Source organism: Catharus ustulatus, chromosome 35 (assembly GCF_009819885.2).
Source record: "Catharus ustulatus isolate bCatUst1 chromosome 35, bCatUst1.pri.v2, whole genome shotgun sequence".
Taxonomy (NCBI): domain Eukaryota; kingdom Metazoa; phylum Chordata; class Aves; order Passeriformes; family Turdidae; genus Catharus; species Catharus ustulatus.
This window is the reverse complement of record NC_046255.1, coordinates 1,600,884-1,624,467: the sequence shown is the minus strand read 5'-3', so window position 1 is coordinate 1,624,467 and position 23,584 is coordinate 1,600,884. Positions and strand designations below refer to the sequence as shown.

Here is a 23,584-nt window from a genome sequence, read left to right as displayed (position 1 = left end):
CCCAAAAGAATCGCAAAAAAAAAAATCACAAAAAAAATCTGAAAAAGATTAGGAAAATAAAATCAGGAAGAAAGTCACAAAATAAATCAGAAGAAAATGTTAAAAAATTCTAAAATTGTCTAAAATTTTATTTTTTCAGGGACTGTTTGGATGCTGGAGATCCTGTCCCTGATCTACCAGGACGGGGACCCCAAAGGGACCCCAAAACCCCCCAAAAATTCCTAAAAATCACTAAAAAATCACAAAAAATCACCAAAAAATCGCAAAAAAATGATTAAAAAATCAGAAAAAAATGCAAAAAAATTAGAAAAATTCTAAAAAATTCATAATATTTTTCTTTTCAGGCACATTGTGGATGCTGGAGATCCTGTCCCTAATCCACCAGGATGGGGACCCCAAATTAGCCCCAAAATCCCCAAAAAATCACCAAAAATCCTCAAAAAATCACCAAAAAATCGCAAAAAAAATTAGAAAAAAATGCTAAAAAATCTAAAAAAATTCCAGATTTTATTTTTTTAGGGACAGTTTGGATACTGGAGATCCTGTCCTTGATCCGCCAGGACGGGGACTCAAAAAACCACTAAAAAATCAAAAAAAATTGCAAAAAATTACAAAAAAAATCACTAAAAAATCCCAAAAATCACCAAAAATTAACAAAAAAATTACGAAAGAAAAAAGCAAAAAAATCTAAAAAAATTCCTGAAAATTTGTTTTTGCAGGGACAGTGTGGATGCTGGCGATCCTGTCCCTGATCCGGCAGGACGGGGACCCCAAAACCCAAAAAATAACGGAAAAATCACCAAAAAATCACCAAAAAATTGCAAAAACTCACGAAAAAAATCACAAAAAAATTATTAAAAAATCATTTAAAAATCATTTAAAAATCAGGAAAAAAATCTTAAAAAATCTGAAATTTTGTTTTCCAGGGACAGTGTGGATGCTGGAGATCCTGTCCCTGATCCACCCAGATGGAGACCCCAAAAACCCCAAAAATCACCAAAAAAACCCCAAAAAATCAGAAAAAAACGCAAAAAAAAATCAGAAAAAAATCTAAAAAAAATCTAAAAACTCCCAAAATTTTGTATTTTAGGGACAGTTTGGATGCTGGAGATCCTGTCCCTGATCTACCAGGATGGGGACCCCCAAAAACCCAAAAAATCACCAAAAAATCACCAAAAAATCGCAAAAAATCACCAAAAATCATCGAAAAAAATCACTAAAAATCACAAAAAAAATTCTAAAAAATTCCTAGACTTAACAAAATTTTGTATTTTAGGGACAGTGTTGGATGCTGGAGATCCTGCCCTTGATCTGCCATGATAGAGACCCAAAACCCCCAAAAAATCACCAAAAATCGCAAAAATATTCAAAAAAAATGCAAAAAAAATTGGAAAAAATCACAAAAAAATTCAGAAAAAAATCTAAAAAATCCCAAATTTTCCTTTTTTAGGAACAGTGTGGCTGCTGGAGATCCTGTCCTTGATCCACCAGGATGGGGACCTCAAATCAGCCCCAAAACCCCCCCAAAAAATAATGAAAAAATTCAAAAAAAATCACAAAAAATCACAAAAAAAATCGGAAAAAAATCTAAAAAATCCTAAATTTTGTATTTTAGGGACAGTTTGGATGCTGGAGATCCTGTCCCTGATCCGGCAGGACGGGGACCCGCGCTGGTGCCGCTCTGTCCCCAACTGGGACCGGGGCCCGTGGCTGGAGACGCTGCTGGGGCTGCGCCGCGCCCGCGCCAACGCCCGGCCCCGAATCATCAGCTCCCACCTGCCCGTGCACATGTTCCCAAAATCCTTCTTCGGCTCCAAGGCCAAGGTCTGGGGGGAAAAAAAAATGGGATTTTGGGGAAAAAATGGGATTTTGGGGTCGGGGGGGAAAAATAATGGGGGTTTGGGGTGAAAAAATGGAATTTTTAGGGGAATAAATGGGGATTTTAGGGGGAGAAATGGGGTTTTTAAGGGTTAAAAAATACAGGTTTTAGGGGAAAATGGGGATTTTTGGGGTTAAAAATGGGGATTTTGGGGGAAAAATGAAATTTTTAGGGTAAAAAATGGGAATTTTAGGGGAAAAAATTGAGTTTTTAGGGTCAAAAATGGGGATTTTAGAGGGAAAAATGGGGGTTTTAGGGGAAAAAATGGGGTTTGGGGGTCGGGGGGGAAAAATAATGGGGGTTTTGGGGTGAAAAAATGGAATTTTTAGGGGAAAAAATGGAATTATTAGGGTTAAAAATGGGGATTTTAAGGGATAAAAATGGGTTTTTTTGGTGAAAAAATTGAGTTTTTAGGGGGAAAATGGAATTTTTAGGGTTAAAAAGTGGAGGTTTTAGGGGAAAAATGGGGATTTTAGGGGGAAAAATGGGGGTTTTGGGGGAAAAAATGGGGTTTTAAGGGTTAAATAGGGGAGGTTTTAGGGGGAAATGGGGATTTTGGGAGGAAAAATGGAATTTTTTAGGGAAAAATGGGGATTTTAGGGGAAAAATGAAGTTTTTAGGGTAAAAAATGGAGTTTTTAGGGGAAAAATTGGGATTTTTGGTGAAAAAATGATATTTTTAGGGGAAAAGGGAATTTTAAGGGTTAAAAAAATGGGGATTTTAGGAGAGAAATGGGAAATTTAGGGGAAAAAATGGGGATTTTTAGGTGAAAAAATGAAATTTTTAGGGGAAAAAATGGGGGTTTTAGGGGGAAAAATGGGGTTTTAAGGGTTAAAAAATGGAGGTTTTAGGGGGTAAATTGGGATTTTTGGGGGGAAAAATAGAGATTTTAAGGGAAAAATTGGGGATTTTTGGGGAAAAAAGAAATTTTTAGGGTAAAAAATGAAGTTTTTAGGGGGGAAAATGGGGATTTTAGAGGAAAAATGGAATTTTTATGGTTAAAAAATGGAGTTTTTAGGGTTAAAAATGGGGGTTTTGGGGGAAAAATGGGGATTTTGGGGGGAAAAATGGAATTTTTAGGGTTAAAAAATGGGGATTTGGAGTTCAGGTGAAAAAAATAGGGGTTTTTGGTGAAAAAGTGGGGATTTTAGGGGGAAAAATGGGTGGTTTAAGATGAAAATTTAAACTTTTAGGATTAGAAATGGGGATTTTAGGGTAAAAAATGGAGGTTTTAGGGGGGAAAATGGGGGTTTTAGGGGAAAAAATGAAATTATTAGGGTTAAAAATTGATGTTTTAGGGGAAAAAATGGGGATTTTTAAGGCAAAAAATTGGGGTTTTTGGTTTTCTGGATTGAAAATTGGTTTTTTTGGGTTTGAGGTGATTTACGCTGCCCAGATTTGGGGTGAAATTCGGGATATTTGGGGTTTTTTGGGGTTGAAATTCAGGATTTTTTGGGGTTTTTTTTGTTGTTTTTTTGGGATTTAGATGATTGACGCTGCCCAGATTTGGGATAAAAATTCAGAAATTTTATTTTTTTTAATTGAAATTTAATTTTTTCTGTGTCCAGGTGATTTAGACTGCTCAGATTTGGGGTAAAAAATCAGGAATTTTTTTTTTTCTTAATTGAAAATTTTTTTTTTATGTTCCAGATGATTTATACTGCCCGGATCTGTGGCAAAAATTCAGTAATTTTATTTTTTCAATTGAAATTTTATTTTTTTCAATTGAAATTTGATTTTTTTAAATTGAAATTTAATTTTTTCAATTGAAATTTGATTTTTTTTACATTTGAGGTGATTTACACTGCCCAGATTTGGGTTAAAAATTCAGAAATTTTATTTTTTTAAATTGAAATTTTATTTTTTAAATTGAAATTTTGGTTTTTTAATTGAAATTTAATTTTTTCTGTGTTCCAGGTGATTTACACTGCCCAGATTCAGGATGAAATTCATGGATTTTATTTTTTTAATTGAAATTTTAATTTTTCTGTGTCCAGTTGATTTACACTGCCCAGACTCGGAGTAAAAATTCACGAATTTTATTTTTTTTAATAGAAATTTTATTTTTTTTTATGTTCCAGATGATTTATACTGCCCAGATTTGGGTTAAAAATTCAGGAATTTTATTTTTTTTAATTGAAATTTAATTTTTTCTGTGTCCAGGTGATTTATAGTTCCCAGATTTGGGTTGAAATTTTTATTTTTTGAGGTAAAAAATTGATTTTTTTTGTGTTTTAGCTGATTTCCACTGCCCAGATCTGTGGTAAAAAATTCAGAAATTTTATTTTTTAAATAAAAATTTAATTTTTTCAATTAAAATTTGATTTTTTTGTGCTCCAGGTGATCTACACGGTGCGGGACCCCAAGGACGTGCTGGTTTCCCTTTTCCACTTCGCTCGAATCTTCCGGCCCTACAGAGACCCCGGGAGCCTCGGGGACTTCATGGACAAATTCCTGCAGGGGGACGGTGCCACAACCGGAATTTGGGGAATTTTGGGATTTTTGGGGGGTTTAAAAAAAATTGAGGGGATTTGGGGAAATTTAGGGAGGTAAAAATGGGATTTTTGGGGGTTTAAAAGGGATTTTTGGGGGGAAAAATGGGAATTTTTGAGATTTTTTGGGGATTTAAAAGGAATTTTTGGGGGATTTTTGGGAATTTTTAGAGAACTAAAATTGGGAATTTTGGGATTTGAAAGGGATTTTTGGGAAGGTGAAATGGGAATTTTGGGGATTTAAAAGGAATTTTTGGGAATTTTTTGGGATTTTTGGGGGGAAAAATGGGAATTTTTGGGATTTTTTGGGGATTTTTGGGGGTTTAAAAAAAATTGAGGGGATTTGGGGAAATTTAGGGAGGTAAAAATGGGATTTTTGGGGGTTTAAAAGGGATTTTTGGGGATTTTTTGGGGGGAAAAATGGGAATTTTTGGGATTTTTTGGGGATTTAAAAGGAATTTTTGGAGGATTTTTGGGAGGTTTTGGGGAGGTAAAATTGGGAATTTTTGAGATTTTAAGGGATTTTTGGGGAGATTTTTGGGGATTTTTTGGGGGGAAAAATGGGAATTTTTGGGATTTAAAGGGATTTTTTGGGGGAAATATGGGAATTTTTGGGATTTTTTGGGGGGTAAAAAAAAATTGGGGGGGATTTGGGGAAATTTAGGGAGGTAAAAATGGGATTTTGGGGGTTTAAGAGGAATTTTTGGAGATTTTTTGGGGATTTTTTGGGGATTTAAAAGGAATTTTTGGGGGATTTTGGGAATTTTTGGGGAGGTAAAAATGGGAATTTTGGGATTTAAAATTATTTTGGGGAGGTAAAATTGGGAATTTTGGGAATTTGGGGGATTTTTTGGGGAGATTTTGGGGATTTTTGGGGATTTTTGGGGAGGTAAAATTGGGGATTTTGGGATTTAAAGGGATTTTGGGGAGGTAGAAATGGGAATTTTTGGGATTTTTTGGGGATTTTTGGGGGGTTAAAAAAATTGGGGGGGATTTGGGGGAATTTAGGGGGGTGAAAATGGGAATTTTGGGGGTTTAAAGGGATTTTTGGGGATTTTTTGGGGGGAAAAAAGGGAATTTTGGGGATTTTTTGGGGATTTAAAAGGAATTTTTGGGGGATTTTTGGGAGGTTTTGGGGAGGTAAAATTGGGAATTTTGGGATTTAAAGGGATTTTTGGGGAGATTTTGGGGAATTTTTGGGGAGGTAAAATTGGGAATTTTGGGGATTTAAATGAATTTTAGGAATTTTTGGGAAATGTTTGGGGATTTTAGGAGAATTTGAGGAGGTGAAATTGGGATTTTTGAGGATTTTTGGGGAGATTTTGGGGTTCTTTCGAGGAGATTTGGGGCAGGAATTTGGGATTTGGGGTTTTTTAGGGTGGGAAATTCAGGATTTGGGGTTTTTTGGCTCTGGGAATTTGGGATTTTGGGATTAGGGGTGGATTTGGGTTTTTTTGAAAACATTTTGGAGATTTTTTAAGGGATTTTGGGATTTTTAGGGCAGGAAATTCAGAATTTGGACTTTTTTACTGTGGAAAATTCAGGATTTTGGGAATTTTTGGGCTGATTTTGGGTTTTTTTGAAGAGATTTGGGGATTTTTTAAGGAACTTTGGGATTTTTAGGGCAGAAAATTCAGGATTTTGGGGTTTTCTAGGGTGGGAAATTCAGGAATTTGGGGTTTTTTGGGTCATGGAATTTGGGACATGGGGGGGATTTTGGGTTTTTTTAAGGGATTTGGGGATTTTTGGGGCAGAAAATTCAGGATTTGGGGTTTTCTGGGATGAGTTAATTTGGGATTTGGGGTTTTTTGGGCCTGGGAATTCGGGATATTGGAGTTTTTGGGGCTGATTTTGGGATTTTTTTCAAGAGATTTGGGGATTTTTGGGGCAGGAAATTCAGGATTTTGGGACTTTGGGGGTGCCAGGGCTGTCCCCTCACTGTCCCCAATGTCCCCTCCCTGTCCCCTCACTGTCCCCTCCCTGTCCCCTGTGTCCCCAGTGCCCTTTGGCTCCTGGTTCCAGCACGTCCGGGGGTGGCTCCAGCTCCGGGGGAGGGAAAATTTCTTCTGGATCAGCTACGAGGAGCTGCAGCAGGTGGGGACATTGGGGACATTGGGGACATTTGGGGACATTGGGGACATTGGGGACATCCTGGGGGACACCTGGGGACATCCTGGGGACACCTGGGGACAGGTGGAGACACTTAAATGTCACTTCAGTGTCACCCCCAATGTCCCCTGAGTGTCCCCTGAGTGTCCCTTGAGTGTCCCCTGAGTGTCCCCTGAGTGTCCCCAATGTCCCCTGAGTGTCCCCAATGTCCCCTGAGTGTCCCCTGAGTGTCCTCTGAGTGTCCCCTGAGTGTCCCCTGAGTGTCCCCAATGTCCTCTGAGTGTCCCCTGAGTGTCCCCTGAGTGTCCCCTGAGTGTCCCTGAGTGTCCCCAATGTCCCCTGAGTGTCCCCTGAGTGTCCCCTGAGTGTCCCCTGAGTGTCCCCTGAGTGTCCCCAATGTCCCCTGAGTGTCCCCTGAGTGTCCCCTGAGTGTCCCCTGAGTGTCCCCAGTGTCCCCTGAGTGTCCCCTGAGTGTCCCCAATGTCCCCTGAGTGTCCCCTGAGTGTCCCCTGAGTGTCCTCAATGTCCCCTGAGTGTCCCCTGAGTGTCCCCACTGTCCCCTGAGTGTCCCCTGAGTGTCCCCAATGTCCCCTGAGTGTCCCCTGAGTGTCCCCTGAGTGTCCCCTGAGTGTCCCCAATGTCCCCTGAGTGTCCCCTGAGTGTCCCCAATGTCCCCTGAGTGTCCCCTGAGTGTCCCCTGAGTGTCCCCTGAGTGTCCCCAATGTCCCTTGAGTGTCCCCAATGTCCCCTGAGTGTCCCCTGAGTGTCCCCTGAGTGTCCCCAATGTCCCCTGAGTGTCCCCAATGTCCCCTGAGTGTCCCTTGAGTGTCCCCTGAGTGTCCCCAATGTCCCCTGAGTGTCCCCTGAGTGTCCCCTGAGTGTCCCCTGAGTGTCCCCAATGTCCCCTGAGTGTCCCCTGAGTGTCCCCAATGTCCCCTGATGTCCCCACTGTCCCCAGGACCTGCGTGGCAGTGTCCAGCGCCTCTGCTCTTTCCTGTGTCACCCGCTGTCCCCACTGTCCCCTGAGTGTCCCCTGAGTGTCCCCTGAGTGTCCCCAATGTCCCCTGAGTGTCCCCAATGTCCCCTGAGTGTCCTCTGAGTGTCCCCAATGTCCCCAGTGTCCCCTGAGTGTCCCCAATGTCCCCTGAGTGTCCCCTGATGTCCCCTGAGTGTCCCCTGAGTGTCCCCTGAGTGTCCCCAATGTTCCCTGAGTGTCCCCAATGTCCCCTGAGTGTCCCCTGAGTGTCCCCAGTGTCCCCTGTGTCCCCAGGACCTGCGTGGCAGTGTGCAGCGCCTCTGCTCCTTCCTGTGTCACCCGCTGTCCCCAATGTCCCCTGAGTGACCCCAATGTCCCCTGATGTCCCCACTGTCCCCAGGACCTGCGTGGCAGTGTCCAGCGCCTCTGCTCCTTCCTGTGTCACCCGCTGTCCCCGGCCGCCCTGGACGCCGTTGTCACCAACGCCTCGTTCGCCGCCATGAGCCACAACCCCATGAGCAACTTCAGCCTCAGCCCGGGGTTCATCCTGGATCAGAACAGGGGACCCTTCCTCAGGAAAGGTGGGGACACTTGGGGACATCCAGGGGATTGGGGACAATGGGACATTGGGGACATCCAGGGGATTGGGGACATTGGGGACATTGGGGACATTGGGGACATTGGGGTATTGGGGACATTGGGGACAGCTTCAGCCTCAGCCCGGGGTTCATCCTGGATCAGAACAGGGGACCCTTCCTCAGGAAAGGTGGGGACATTGGGGACATCCAGGGGACACTGAGGGATTGGGGACATTGGGGACATTGGGGACATTGGGGACATTGGGGACATTGGGGACATTGGGGACAGCTTCAGCCTCAGCCCGGGGTTCATCCTGGACAGGAGCAGGGGACCCTTCCTCAGGAAAGGTGGGGACATTGGGGACATTGGGGACATCCAGGGGATTGGGGACATTGGGGACATCCAGGGACAGCAGGGACAGCAGGGACATCTGGGGGATTGGGGACATTGGGGACATTGGGGACATTGGGGACATTGGGGACATTGGGGACAGCTTCAGCCTCAGCCCCGGGTTCATCCTGAACAGGAGCAGGGGACCCTTCCTCAGGAAAGGTGGGGACACTTGGGGACACTGAGGGGACACTGGGGGATTGGGGACATTGGGGACATTGGGGACATTGGGGACATTGGGGACAGCTTCAGCCTCAGCCCCGGGTTCATCCTGGACAGGAGCAGGGGACCCTTCCTCAGGAAAGGTGGGGACATTGGGGACATCAGGGGACATTGGGGACATTGGGGACAGTGAGGGGACAATGGGGACATCCAAGGGATAGCAGGGATAATGGGGGATTGGGGACATTGGGGACATTGGGGACACTGGGGACAGCTTCAGCCTCAGCCCGGGGTTCATCCTGGACAGGAGCAGGGGACCCTTCCTCAGGAAAGGTGGGGACACTTGGGGACAGCAGGGACATTGGGGACACTCAGGGGACACTCAGGGGACAGTGGGGACACTCAGGGGACACTCAGGGGACATTGGGGACACTCAGGGGACACTCAGGGGACACTCAGGGGACACTCAGGGGACACTCAGGGGACATTGGGGACACTCAGGGGACACTCAAGGGACACTCAGGGGACACTCAGGGGACACTCAGGGGACATTGGGGACACTCAGGGGACATCAGGGACACCCAGGGGATTTGGGGACATTGGGGACATTGGGGACAGGGACAGTTCTACACAGGAATTCCAATTTTTTGCCCATTTTTTCCCGTTTTTCCAGAAATTTCAGGGGATTTTTTAACTTTTAAATCCCATTTTTTTCCCCATTTTTCACAGAAATTTCAGGGGATTTTTGGAAATTTAAAATTCTATTTTTTGCCCATTTTTTTTGAGGAATTTCAGGGTATTTTTTTAACTTTTAAACTCCATTTTTTGCCCCATTTTTCACAGAAATTTCAGGGGATTTTTTTAACTTTAAAATTCCATTTTTTTGCCCATTTTTTTCAGGAATTTCAGGATATTTTGCAAGTTTTAAATTCCATTTTTTGCCCATTTTTTTCAGGAATTTCAGTGGATTTTTAGAAGTTTTAAATTCCATTTTTTCCTATTTTTTTCAGGGATTTCAGGGTATTTTTGGAAATTTAAAGTTCCATTTTTGCCTGTTTTTGTAGGAATTTCAGGATATTTTTGGAAGTTTTAAATCCCATTTTTTGCCCATTTTTTCCAAGAATTTCAGGGGATTTTTGGGAGTTTTAAATTTCATTTTTTCCCCATTTTTCACAGAAATTTCAGGGGATTTTGGAAGCTTTAAATTCCAATTTTTTCCCATTTTTTTCAGTAATTTCAGAATATTTTTGCAAGTTTTAAATTCCATTTTTTTTTCCCATTTTCTCAGGAACTTCAGGGCATTTTTTAAATTTTAAATTCCATTTATTGCCCATTTTTTGCCCATTTTTCTCAGGAATTTCAGGGTATTTTGGGAAATTTAAAATCCCATTTTTTCCCATTTTTTTCAGGGATTTCAGGATATTTTGAAAGTTTTAAATTCCAATTTTTTCTCCTTTTTTTCAGGGATTTCGGGGGACTGGAGGAACCACCTGAGCCCCGAGCAGAGCCGGCGCTTCGACCTCGTGTACCGGGAGCGCATGGAGGGGCTGGGGGTCTCCTTCCCCTGGGACCCCCCGGGAACGGCCCCAGAGACCCCCCAGGAACCCCAAAAAATGGGGGAGACCCCCAAGGACCCCCCAAAAACGGCCCCAGAGACCCCCCAGGAACCCCAAAAAACGGGAGAGACCCCCCCAAAAATCCCCCAGGACCCCCCAGGAACGGCCCCAGAGACCCCCCAGGAAACCCAAAAAATGGGGGGGGAACCCCAAAAAATCCAAAAAACGGGAGAGACCCCCCAGGAAACCCAAAAAACGGGGGAGAACCCCAAAAAAATCCAAAATCAGGGGGAGACCCCCCAGGAACCCCAAAAAATGGGAGAGACCTCCCAAAAAATCCAAAATCAGGGGGAGACCCCCAAGGACCCCCCAAAATCCATCCCAGAGACCCCCCAGGGACCCCAAAAAACGGGGGGGAACACCCAGGAAACCCAAAATGAGGGGGAGAACCCCAAAAAAATCGCCCAGGACCCCCCAAAAATCCATCAGGGGTCACAAAAAATGGGGGAGACCCCCAAAAAAATCTCTCAGGACCTCCCAAAAATTCATCAGGGGTCACAAAAAGAGGAGGAGACCCCCCAAAAAAACCCCCAGCAGCCCCAAAAAATGGGGGAGACCCCCAAAAACAAACCCCAGGAGCCCCAAAAAATGGGGGAGACCCCCAAAAAAAACCCCCAGGAACCCCCAAAAACCTCTCAGGACCCCCCAAAAATCCCCCAGGAAACCCAAAAAATGGGGGAGACCCCCAAAAAATCCCCCCAGGACCCCCCAAAAACCCCTCAGGACACCCCAAAAATTCCCCAGGAACCCCAAAAAATGGGGGAGACCCCCAAGGAAACCCTAAATGAGGAGGAGAACCCCAAAAAAAACCCCCCAGGACCCCCCAAAAATCCATCAGGGGTCCCAAAATCAGGGGGAGACACCCAAAAAAACCCCTCAGGACCCCCCAAAATCCGCCCCAGAGACCCCCCAGGAACCCCAAAAAATGGGGGGGAACCCCCAGGAAACCCAAAATCAGGGGGAGACCCCCAAAAAAATCTCCCAGGACCCCCCAAAATTCGCCCCAGAGACCCCCCAGGGACCCCAAAAAATGGGGGAGACCCAAAAAAAAACCCCCCAGGGACCCCAAAATTTGGAGGAGACCCCCCAAAAAAATCCTCAGAGGTCCCAAAAAAAGGATGAGACCCCCAAAAAAAACACCCAGGAGCCCCAAAAAATGGGGGAGAACCCCAAAAAAATCCATCAGGAGTCACAAAAAAAGGATGAGACCCCCCAGGAACCCCAAAAAAAGGAAGAAGCCCCCCCAAAAACCCATCAGGGGACACAAAAATCCCCCCAGGACCCCCCAAAAATCCATCAGGGGTCCCAAAATCAGGGGAAGACCCCCAAGGAACCCCAAAAAATGGGGGAGACCCCTAAAAAAACCCCCCAGGACCCCCCAAAATCCACCCCAGAGACCCCCCAGGAAACCCAAAAAATGGGGGAGACTCCCAAAAAATCCACTCAAGGCCCCCCAAAATCCCCTCAGGGACCCCAAAAAATGGGGGAGACCCAAAAAAAAACCCCCCAGGGACCCCAAAACTTGGGGGAGACCCCCAAAAAAATCCATCAGGGGTCCCAAAAGAAGGATGAGACCCCCAAAAAAACCCCTCAGGACCCCCTAAAAATCCATCAGGGGTCACAAAAAGAGGAGGAGAACCCCCAAAAAAATCCTCAGGGGTCCCAAAAAATGGGGGAGACCCCAAAAAAAACCCCCCAGGGACCCCAAAATCAGGGGGAGACCCCCAAGGAAACCCAAAAAAAGGAAGAGACCCCCCCAAAAATCCATCAGGGTTCACAAAAAGGGGAGGAGACCCCCCAAAAAATCTCTCAGGAAACCCAAAAAATGGGGGAGACCCCAAAAAAAACCCTCAGGACCCCCCAAAAACCCCCCAAGACCCCCTAAAAATGGCCCCAGAGACCCCCCAGGAACCCCAAAAAATGGGGGAGACTCCCCAGGAAACCCAAAATCAGGGGGAGAACCCCCCCAAAATCCATCAAGGGTCACAAAAAATGGGGGAGACCCCAAAAAAAACCCCCCAGGGACCCCAAAAAATGGGGGAGATCCCCAAAAAAACCCCTCAAGACCCCCCAAAAACCCCTCAGGACCCCCCAAAAATCCCCCAGGAAACCCAAAAAACGGGAGAGACCCCCAAAAAATCCCCCCAGGACCCCCCAAAAATCCATCAGGGGTCCCAAAATCAGGGGGAGACCCCCAAAAACAAACCCCAGGACCCCCCAAAAACCCCTCAGGGTTCCCCAAAAACTGCTCAGGACCCCCCTAAAAAAAGGGAGAGCCCCCAAAAAAAGCCTCAGGACCCCCCAGAATCCCCCCAGGACCCCCCAAAAACCCCTCAGGGTTCCCCAAAATCCCCCCAGGAGCCCCCTCCCCGTGACCCCCCCAGCTCAGAGGTCCCCAAAACCCCCCCAGGACCCCCCTAAGGAACTTCAGGACCCCCAAAAATGGGGAGGGGACCCCCAAAAAAACACCCAGGGACCCCAAAAAATGGGAGGAGACCCCCAGGGACCCCCCAAAAATTACCTGTGACCCCAAAAAATCCCCAAAATTACCCAAAAATGGGGAGGGGACCCCAAAAAAACCCCCAGGGACCCCCCAAATTTACCCAAAAAAGGGGAGGAGCCCCCCAAACCATCCCCAGCCCCCTCCCCCCATTTTGTGCTGATCAATAAAGAGCAATCAAGGATTAATTAATTGCAGCTGGGGGGGGTTTATTTGGGGAGGGGGGTTTTGGGGTGGTGCCAATGCTGGAGGTGATGAAGGAAAATTTGGGGATTTTTGGGGTAAAATTTGAAGTTTTTCAGGAGAAAATTCAGGGACTTTTTGGGAGGGGACAAATTTGGGGATTTTTGGAGTAAAATGTTGAAATTTTGGGGGGAAATTCGGTTTTTTTGGGGGGAGGAAACGGTTGCTAGGGGGCGCCGTAAAGCACGGAAGTGTCGTAAACGCCGTTGCTAGGGAGCGCCGGAAAGCACCGAAGTGTCGTAAACGCCGTTGCTAGGGGGCGCCGTAAAGCACGGAAGTGTCGTAAACGCCGTTGCGGGGGACCGCCGTAAAGCACGGAAGTGTCGTAAAAGCCGTTGCTATGGGGTGCCGTAAAGCACGGAAGTGTCGTAAAAGCCGTTGCTGGGGCCGCCGTAAAGCACGGAAGTGTCGTAAACGCCGTTGCTAGGGGGCGCCGTAAAGCACGGAAGTGTCGTAAACGCCGTTGCGGGGGACCGCCGTAAAGCACGGAAGTGTCGTAAAAGCCGTTGCTAGGCAGAGCCGTAAAGCACGGACGCGTCGTAAAAGCCGTTGCTAGGGAGCGCCGTAAAGCTCGGAAGTGTCGTAAAAGCCGTTGCTAGGCAGCGCCGTAAAGCACGGACGCGTCGTAAAAGCCGTTGCTAGGGAGCGCCGTAAAGCACGAAAGTGTCGTAAACGCCGTTGCTAGGGGGCGCCGTAAAGCACGGAAGTGTCGCAAACGCCGTTGCTAGGGGGCGCCGTAAAGCACGGAAGTGTCGTAAACGCCGTTGCTAGGGACCGCCGTAAAGCACAGAAGTGTCGCAAAAGCCGTTGCTAGGGAGCGCCGTAAAGCGCGGAAGTGCCGTAAATGCCGTTGCTAGGGGTCGCCGTAAAGCACGGAAGTGTCGTAAAAGGCCGTTGCTATAGACCGCCGTAAAGCACGGAAGTGTCGTAAACGCCGTTGCTAGGGGCCGCCGTAAAGCACGGAAGCGTCGTAAACGCCGTTGCTATGGACCGCCGTAAAGCACAGAAGTGTCGTAAAAGCCGTTGCTAGGGAGCGCCGTAACGCACAGAAGTGTCGTAAAAGCCGTTGCTAGGCAGCGCCGTAAAGCACAGAAGTGTCGTAAAAGCGGTTGCTAGGAAGCGCCGTAAAGCACAGAAGTGTCGTAAAAGCCGTTGCTAGGAAGTGCCGTAAAGCGCGGAAGTGTCGTAAAAGCCGTTGCTAGGGAGCGCCGTAAAGCGCGGAAGTGTCGTAAACACCGTTGCCAGGGGCCGCCGTAAAGCACGGAAGTGTCGTAAACGCCGTTGTTAGGGACCGCCGTAAAGCACGGAAGTGTCGTAAACGCCGTTGCTAGGGGCCGCCGTAAAGCACGGGAGTGTCGCAAACGCCGTTGCTAGGGAGCGCCGTAAAGCACGTGACCCGGGGTGTCGTAAAGCGCCGGAACCGCAGTTTTTCGGTGCGGGGTTGCCGTTTTTGGGTTGAAATTTTCGGTTTTTTTCCCCTGAATTTCGTTTTTTTTCCCGAAATTCCCGATTTTCACCCCGAATTCCCGGATTTTGGTTCCCAGCTCCCCGGTTTTTTGTCCCAATTCCCGGTTTTTTCGCCCCAAATCCGCGATTCCCGGCCCTCGGGGGGGGTTTCCCCGCCCCCTCAGTGACGTCACCGTGACGTCACTTCCGATGCTCAGGGTTTGCCCCGCCCCCCGCGATGGCGGCGCTGCGCTCCGGGGGAGGATTTTTGGGGATTTTCGGGATTTTAGGGGAATTTTGGGGGAATTTGAAGGAAATTTGCTGTTTTAGGGGTCCGGGCGTTTTGGGGTTATTTTTTCGAGTTTTTTTGGGGCTGTTTTGGGGGATTTTGGGGTTTATTTTGGCTTTTTTTAGGTTTATTTGGGGCTGTTTTGGGGTTTTTTGGTGCTATTTTGTGGCTATTTTTTGGTTATTTTTGGGTTTATTTTTGGGTTACTTTTGAGTTCATTTTGGTTGTTTTTGGGGATTTTGGGGGCCATTATTTTTTGGTTATTTTGGGTTTATTTTGTTTGATTTTGGGGATTTTGGGGGCTATTATTTTTGGGCTACTTTTGAGTTATTTTTGGGTTTATTTGGGGTTATTTATGGCTGGTTTTTGGGGCTATTTTTTGGTTATTTTTGGGTTGTTTTGCGTTTATTTTGGTTGGTTTTGGGGATTTTGGGGGCCATTTTTTGGTTATTTTTGGGTTGTTTTGGGTTTATTTTGCTTGATTTTGGGGATTTTTTGGGGCTATTTTTTAAATATTTTCGGGTTTATTTTGGGTTATTTTTGGTTTTATTTGGGGTTATTTTTTGTTGTTTCTTGCAGTTTATTTTGGTTGATTTGGGGTTTTTTGGGGTCTCTTTCACACCCCTCCCATCTCTGTGGTCCAGCCGGTTTGGTTGGGTTGGGGTCAGAGGTCAGTGGGGTCACTGGGTCAGCGGTCAGAGGTCATTAGCGAGTGGTCAGTGGGTCAGAGGTCAGCGGGTCAGAGGTCAGTGGTTTAATGATTGCAAAAAAAAAAAAAAAAATTCACATCGAGCTGGGACCCCCAGTCCCAGTTCTGGTTCCAGTCCCAGTTCTGGTTCCAGTCCCAGTTTCAGTCTCGATCCCAGTCCTGGTCCCAGTTCTGGTTTCAGTTCCAGTCCCGGTTCTGGTCCCAGTTCCGGTCTCAGCCCCGGTCCCAGTCCCAGTCTCGATCCCAGTCCCAGTTCCAACACCAGGCCCAATCCCAGTCCCGCTTCCGATGCTGGTTCTGGTTCCGGTCCCAGTTCTGATCCCACTCCCAATCCCGGTTCTGATCCCAGTTCTGGTCCCGGTTCTGGTCCCGGTTCTGGTCCCGGTTCCAATAACAGTTCTGGTCCCGGTTCTGGTCCCGGTTCTGGTTCCGGTTCTGGTTTCAGTTCCAGTCCTGGTTCCAGTCTCAGTCCCAGTCTCAGTCTCGATCCCAGTTCTGATCCCAGTCCTGGTTCCGGTTCCAGTCCCAGTCACAATCCCGGTTCTGGTCCCGATTCTGGTCCCAGTGACCCCGTGCTTGTCCCGGTGCCGCTCCAGGTGCGACGTGGTTCCGGTTCCAGTCCCGGTTCGGGTCCCGGTTCTGGTTCTGTTCCCCCTGTGGGTCCTATGGTGCTGCTCCAGGTGCGAGGCGGTTCCGGTCCCAGTCCCGGTTCTGATCCCGGTTCCGGTCCCAGTTCCGGTTCCGCCGTGGGTGCCCCGGTGCCGCTCCAGGTGCGAGGCGGTTCCGGTCCCGGTTCTGATCCCAGTTCCGATCCCGGTCCCGGTTCCCCCGTGGGTCCCCCGGTGCCGCTCCAGGTGCGAGGCAGTTCCGGTTCTGGTCCCGGTTCCGGTTCCGGTTCCCCCGTGGGTGCCCCGGTGCCGCTCCAGGTGCGAGGCCCGCTTGAAGCGCTTCCCGCAGGTGCGGCACAGGTGCGGTTTGAGCGGCGAGTGCGCGATGCGGTGCCGCCGCAGGTACGACAGGTACGCGAAGCAGCGCCCGCACTCGGGGCACCAGAACCGAGCCCGGCCCGGCGGGACCGGAACCGGAACCGGGCCGGGAACGGAACCGGGACAGGAGCCGGAACTGGGATAGGAACCGGAACCAGGACCGGAACCGGGACAGGAACCGGAAACGGAACCGGGACAAGAACCGGAACCGGAAACAGAACAGGAACCGGAAGTTGCACTGAGACCAGTACAGGAGCCGGAACCGGAAGTGGCACAAGAAGCGGAAGTGGCACAGGAACCGGAAGTGGCCACCAGCACCGTGTAGGGCAGGCCCTGGCTGTCAATCAACAGGTACCGCCCCACCCCCGAGGGGGGAGGGGAAGGGGAGGGGGCGGGGTGGGGGGGAGGGGCGGGGGGGGCTGCGGAGAGAGGAGAAAAAAACGGGGGGAGGGGTCAGGGGAGCCCCTCCCCCTTTTTCATCCCCCCCTCCGTGGGTTTTTGGGGAGGGGGAAGGTGGGGTTTCCCCCATTTTTGGGGTGATTTTGGGGGGTTTTGGGGGGGTTCCGGGGGTCCTTTGGGGGGGGGGGGGGTCTCTGGGTTATTTCGGGGTGGATTTTGGGGTCCCCGAGGGTGGCGGTGGAGATCGCTGAGGGTGTCCCGTGAATTGGGGGAGGGTCTGGGGGTCCCCTGGGGGGTTCTGTGAAGATTTGGGGGTCCCAAAAATGGAAGGGGGGGGGGGGCGAGGGAATGGAGGAGTCCCGGTTTTGGGGGAGGGGTCAGGTCCCAAAATCCTGGGGGGATTTTGGGGGGGGTGAGCTCTCGGGGGTCCCCGCCCCTTCCTCCCCCGAGCCCCCTCCCCAATTTCCCCCCCTCCCCCCATTACCTCCGACCCGGGCTCCCCTTCATGGGGGGCTCCGCTCCTGGGGGGCTCCTCCGGCGGTTTTTGGGGGGGGGGGCTCCGCTCCGGGGTCCCGGTGGGGGCGGGGGGCGCTGGGGGGGGGGAGGGGAACTAAAAAAACCCCGAGCCGGTGTCGCAGCGTTTGTGTTCCGGGCGAAAACTCCGCCCGCGCTCACCAGTTCCGCCCTCTCCCTCCACCCCCTCCCCCACCCCACCCGTGATCCCCCCAGGGAGGGCTGAGCCCCCCTCCCCCAAATTTGGGTTTTGCGCCCCCACCCCCAAAAAATTCGGGTCCTCGGGGTTGTTTTTCGGGATTTTTCGGGGCTCGGAATTTTCCGACGCTCCCTGGGGCGGGCGCGGGCGGGGCCGGGGGAGCTCGGGGAGCGTCGCGCAAGAGCCGGACCCGGACAGAGACGAAAAATCCCAAAAAAAATCCCAAAATGGGGAGGGGGCATCACCTCCCCCACCCCTGCACCCTCCCGGAGACCACTCCCGAAATTTGGGTTCGGGATTTCCCCATTTTCCCCATTTTTAACCCGAAAAAAAAGCGCCCCAAAAAGAGGGGAATAAACTGAAGCAAATCCCGCGAGATTTGGGTGAATCCTGCGTGGTTTGTGTAAATCCCGCGTGATTTGGGCAATTCCCGCGAGAATTCCCGGGGCACGCTCCCGGTGGCACCGGGGCCGGCAGGGGGCGCCCTCACCGCTCCCGTTTCCCGCCAAAAGCGGCGCTGAGGGGGAAAGGGGCGGGGTCAGCACGGAAAGGGGGCGGGGCTATCAGGGGAAAAGAGGCGGTGCCAAACCGGAGGGGGCGGCGCCATCCATTCCCGGTTTTACCGGCGGGCTTCGGCCGCAAGTTGAGCGGGAAGTGACGTAGGGGAGGAGCGGGGACGGAAAGCGGCGGAAAGTGAGGGAAAGCGGCTAAAAGTGCCCCGAAGGGCGGCGGAAAGCGGCGAAAAGCGACGGGGAAGATCCGAGCGTGCCCGCAGCGCGGCGAGCAGCGACCGAGAACGGCGAGCTCGGAAAGCGCCGAGCACCGGCGGAAAGCAGCGAGGCGCGACGGAGAAACCCGAGCGCTGACGGAAAAACGCGAAGCGCGGCGGAAAAAGCCGAATCGAGGCGGAAAGGCCCCCGAAGCGCGGCGGAAAGAGCCGAGCGCGGCCCGAGCGGCGCCGGAAGTGGCGAAGCGCGGCCGGAAGTGGCCGAGCGCAGCCGAGCGCGGACGGAGCCGCCGCGGCCTGAGCGGGGCCGGGAGCGAGCGGGAGGCACCGGGAGGGGCCGGGAGGCGCCGCCAGGGCTCCGGGAGCGCCGCGCCGATCCCGCCGCCATGTCCGACTTCGACGAGTTCGAGCGGCAGCTGAACGAGAACAAGCAAGGTACCGGCGGCCGCGCCCCGCCCCCCCCTCCCCACACAAACCCCCCCCCATCCCCTCACGAGGGACCCCCCATATTGGGGGGGGGGGCGCATCCCCCTCACCCCTCCCCTTCCTCCCCGTGAGGGGGGTCCCGGTGTTGATTCCCCCCTCAAATTTTGGGGTGACCCCCCCTCAAATTGAGGGATGCCCCCGTTTGTTTTATTTTTGTTTTTTGGGGGGGGTCTCCCCACAGAAAGGGGAGGCCCGGGGAAAAGTTGGGGTTCCCCCGAATTTTGGGGGATTTTTGGGGGGTTTTTGGGGGGTTTCGGGGTTAATTTGGGGGGGTCTCGGTTATTTGGGGAGGGGGGTTCAGGGTTATTTTTTGGGATTTTTTGGGGGGGATTTCGGCGTTGATTTGGGGCGTTTTGGGGTTAATTTGGGTCGGATTTTGGGTTACTTTGAGTGGGATTTTGGGGTTAATTTGGGTGGATTTTGGGGTTAATTTGAGTGGAATTTGGCGTTAAATTTCTGTGGAATTTGGGATTATATTCTGTGGAATTTGGGTTTTTTTTCTGTGGGATTTTGGGTTTTTTTCTATGGAATTTGGGATTTTTTTCTGTGGAATTTGGGATTTTTCTGTGGAATTTTTGGGTTTTTTTTGTAGAATTTTGTTCCTGTTGAATTTGGGTTTTTTCCTGTGCAATTCTAATCTTTTTTCTGTGCATTTTTTTGAGTTTTCTGTATAATTTTGGTTTTTTCTGTAGAATTTTGATTTTTTTTTCTATGGAATTAGTTTTCTTCTGTGGAATTTGGGGGTTTTTCTGTAGAATTTTATTTCTTTCTGTGCAACTTGTTTCTTTTTTGGTGAAATTTGGGGTTTTTTTCTGTGCAATTTTGGGTTTTTCCTGTAGAATTTTGTTTTTTTCTGTGCAGTTCTTTGGGTTTTCTGTAGAATTTTGGTTTCTTTCTGTGGAACTTTTGGGGTTTTTTTTAATTTAGAATTTTGTTTCTTTCTGTAGAACTTTGTTTTTTTCTGTGCAACTTGTTTTTTTTTTTTCCTGTGGGTTTTGGGTGTTTTCTGTAGAATTTGGGTTTTTTTCTGTGGAATTTTGGGGTTTTTTGTGCAATTTTTGGGATTTTTTTCTGTGCACTTTTGGGTTTTTTTTCTCTTCAATTTTTGGGTTTTTCTCTGTAGGATTTTGGTTTTTTCTGTAGAATTTTGGTTTGTGTAAAATTTTGGTTTTTTTCTGTAGAATTTTGATTTTTTCTGTAGAATTTTGGTTTTTTCTGTAGGATTTTGTTTTTTTCTGTGGAATTTTTGGGTTTTTTATTTAAAATTTTGTTTCTTTCTGTAGAATTTATTTTTTCCTGTACAATTTCTGTTTTTCTCTGCTCATTTTGCGTTTCCTGACCCGCGTGGTTCCGTTTGCAGAGCGGGACAAGGAGAACCGGCACCGCAAGCGCTCCCACAGCCGCTCCCGCAGCCGCGACCGCAAACGGCGCAGCCGCTCCCGCGAGCGCCGCAACCGCGACCAGCGCAGCGTCAGCCGCGACCGCCGGCGGCGCCGGTAACGCACGGGGAAACACCGGGATAAACCACCGGGAATGGGGGTGGGATAACGGGGACACAACCGCGACCAGCGCAGCGTCAGCCGCAACCGCCGGCGGCGCCGGTAACGCACGGGGAACGGGATAAACACCGGGATAAACCACCGGGAATGGGGGTGGGATAATGGGGAACGGAACCGCGACCAGCGCAGCGTCAGCCGCGACCGCCGGCGGCGCCGGTAACGGGGATAAAACACCGGGAACAGGATAAACACCGGGATAAACCACCGGGAATGGGGGTGGGATAACGGGGACACAACCGCGACCAGCGCAGCGTCAACCGCGACCGCCGGCGGCGCCGGTAACGGGGATAAACCACCGGGAATTGGGGTGGGATAACGGGAATGGGGATGGGTTAATGGAGAAACACAACCGCGACCAGCGCAGCGTCAGCCGCGACCGCCGGCGGCGCCGGTAACGCACGGGGAACGGGATAAACCACCGGGATAAACCACGGGGAATGGGGGTGGGATAACGGGGACACAACCGCGACCAGCGCAGTGTCAGCCGCGACCGCCGGTGACACCGGTAAAATAAACACCGGGAATGGGGGTGGGATAACGGGAATGGGATAATGGGATAATGGGGGATGGAACCGCGACCAGCGCAGCGTCAGCCGCGACCGCCGGCGGTGCCGGTAACGCACGGGGAACAGGATAAACACCGGGAATGGGGGTGGGATAACGGGGACACAACCGCGACCAGCGCAGCGTCAGCCGCGACCGCCGGCGGCGCCGGTAAAATAAACACCGGGAATGGGATAAACCACTGGGAATGGGGGTGGGACACCGGGAATGAGACACCAGGAATGGGAATGAGACACCAGGAATGGGAATAAAACACCAGGGGGACACTGGGATTGGGAATATAACACCAGGAATGGCCCTGGAGACACCAGGAAAGGGAACAGAACACCGGGATTTGCCCTGGGGACACCGAGGGGACACCAGGAGTGAGATGGGGACACCGGGAATGGGACAGGTAGAATGGGAATGAGGCACCGGGAATGGGATGGGGACACTGAGAGTGGGAATAAAAGATTGGGGGTGGGAATAAATCACTGGGGAGACAGCAGGGAGACACCGGGAATGGCCCTGGGGACACTGGGAATGGGATGGGGACACCAGGGAGACACCAGGAATGGGAATAGAACACCAAGAAATCACTGGGATTGGGATGGAGATACTGGGAGTGGGATGGGGACATTGTGAGGACACTGGGAATGGCCTTGGGGACATCAGGAATGGGAATAGAACACTGAGAAATCACTGGGATTGGGATGGGGACACCGGGAATGGCCCTGGGGACACCAGGAACCCTTTTGGGACACCAGGAAAACAGTGAGACACATCAGGAATGGCCTTGGGGACACCAGGATTGGGAATAGAACAGTGGGAAATCACTGGGATTGGGATGGGGACACCAGGGAGACACCAGGAATGGGAATAAAACACCAGGGGGACACCAGGAATGGGATGGGGACACCCTGGGGACACCAGGAACCCTTTTGGGACTCCAGGAAAACAGTGAGACACATCAGGAATGGCCTTGGGGACACCAGGATTGGGGATAGAACACTGAGAAATCACTGGGATTGGGATGGGGACACTGTGGGGACACTGGGAAAACACTGGGAATGGCCCTGGGGACAGTGGGAATGGGATGGGGACACCAGGGAGACACCAGGAATGGGATGGGGACACCCTGGGGACACCAGGATCCCTTTTGGGACACCAGGAAAACACCAGGACACATCAGGAATGGCCTTGGGGACACCAGGAATGGCCCTGGGGACACCAGGAACAGGATGGGAGCCCCCAAAAATGGGGATGGGAGCCCCCAAAAAATGGGGGTGGGATCCCCAGGTCAGGGTGGGACGCCCCCAGCCCCAATTTGGGGAGGGGTCTCAGCCCTTCTAACCCCCCCCTCCCCTTCCCACAGGTCCCCCCTGAGCCTTTCGGGCCCCCTGAGGTGAGTGGGGGGTTTGGGGGGGATATTTTGGGATTTTTTTGGGGGAATTTTTTGGGGATTTTTTGGGATTTTTTTAGGGATTTTTGGGATTTTTTTGGGGATTTTTTGAGGATTTTTTGGGGATTTTTGGGGGATTTTTTAGGATTTTTTTTTATTTTTTGGGAATTTTTGGGACTTTTTTTAGTTTTTTTGAGGTTTTTTTGGGGGATTTTTTGAGGGATTTTTGGGGAGGAGTTTGTGGGATTTTTTGGGGAGATTTCTGGGGGTTTTGGGGGGATTTATTTTTTATTTTTGGGGTTTTTTTAGGAGGGTTTTTGAGGGGGGGTTTGGGATATTTGGGGGTTTTTTTGGTGGATATTTGGGATTTTTTTTGGTTTTTTTGGTGGATATTTGGGATATTTTTTGGGGATTTTTTGGGTTTTTTGGGCAGAGTTTTGGAATATTTTGGGTTTTTTTGGTGGATATTTGGGATATTTTTGGGGTTTTTTTGGTGGATATTTGGGATATTTTGGGATTTTTTTTGGTAGATATTTTGGATTTTTTTGGGTTCTTTTGGTGGCTATTTGGGATATTTTTTGGGGGTTTTTTGGGGGTCCAGGGGGTGCTGCCCCCTCCCCAAATTCCCCCTTTTGCTCCCCCCCAGCCGCTCCCCCCGGCACGAGAAGAAAAAGAAAATTCGGAAATATTGGGATGTGCCCCCCCCCGGCTTCGAGCACATCACCCCCATGCAGTACAAGGCCATGCAGGGTGAGCCCCCTCCCCAAATTACCCCTGGGACCCCCAACATCCCCCCAAAATCCACAGGGACCCCCCTGAGACCCCCAAAATCCACAGGGACCCCCCCAAAATCCACAGGGACCCCCCCAAACCTGTCTGTGATCCCCCCAGAACCCCTTTAAATCCCCTCAGGACCCCCCCAAATCCTTTCAGGACCCCCAAAACCCCTCTGTGACCCCCCCAAACCCCCTCAGGACTTCTCTGTGACCTCCCAAACCCCCCTGTGACCCCTCCAGACTCCCCTGTGACCCCCCAAATCTCCTCAGGACCCCTCAGGATCCCCCCAAAGCCTTCTGTGACCCCTCTGTGACCCCTCTGTGACCCCTCTGTGACCCCCCAAATCCTCTCAGGACCCCCCCAGATCCCTCTGTGACCCCGAAAACCCCCCTGTGACCCCCCAAATTCCTTCAGGAACCCCCTGTGATCCCTCCAATCCCCTCAGGACCCCTCTGTGACCCCTCAGGACCCCCCTCAAACCCCTCTGTGACCCACCAGACCCCCCTTGTGACCCCCAAATCCGCTCAGAGCCCCTCTGTGACCCCCCAGACCCTTCTGTGACCCCTCTCAAACCCCTCTGTGACCCCCCAGACCCCTTTTAAA

General features: G+C 50.2%; 2 protein-coding genes across 2 annotated transcripts in view; both read left to right on the top strand.

Moving 5' to 3' along the window:
* Positions 1–1,608: 1,608 nt before the first annotated feature.
* On the top strand, positions 1,609–10,188 carry LOC117009737 (sulfotransferase 2B1-like; the record flags this gene model as incomplete). The annotated part of the gene is made up of 5 exons (XM_033084058.1): positions 1,609–1,824; positions 4,220–4,346; positions 6,371–6,465; positions 7,857–8,037; positions 10,052–10,188. Coding segments are annotated over exons 1-5 (738 nt in total), but the record flags the coding sequence as incomplete, so codon positions are not given.
* Positions 10,189–18,506: 8,318 nt separating this feature from the next.
* Positions 18,507–23,584, top strand: part of U2AF2 (U2 small nuclear RNA auxiliary factor 2) — a 29,850-nt gene continuing 24,772 nt past the window's right edge. The window contains exons 1-4 of the mRNA XM_033084006.2: positions 18,507–18,649; positions 20,061–20,196; positions 22,178–22,207; positions 22,851–22,954. Of these exons, the coding sequence (XP_032939897.1) occupies positions 18,601–18,649; positions 20,061–20,196; positions 22,178–22,207; positions 22,851–22,954 (319 nt within the window). The 5' untranslated portion in view covers positions 18,507–18,600. The remainder of the gene's footprint in view (positions 18,650–20,060; positions 20,197–22,177; positions 22,208–22,850; positions 22,955–23,584) is intronic.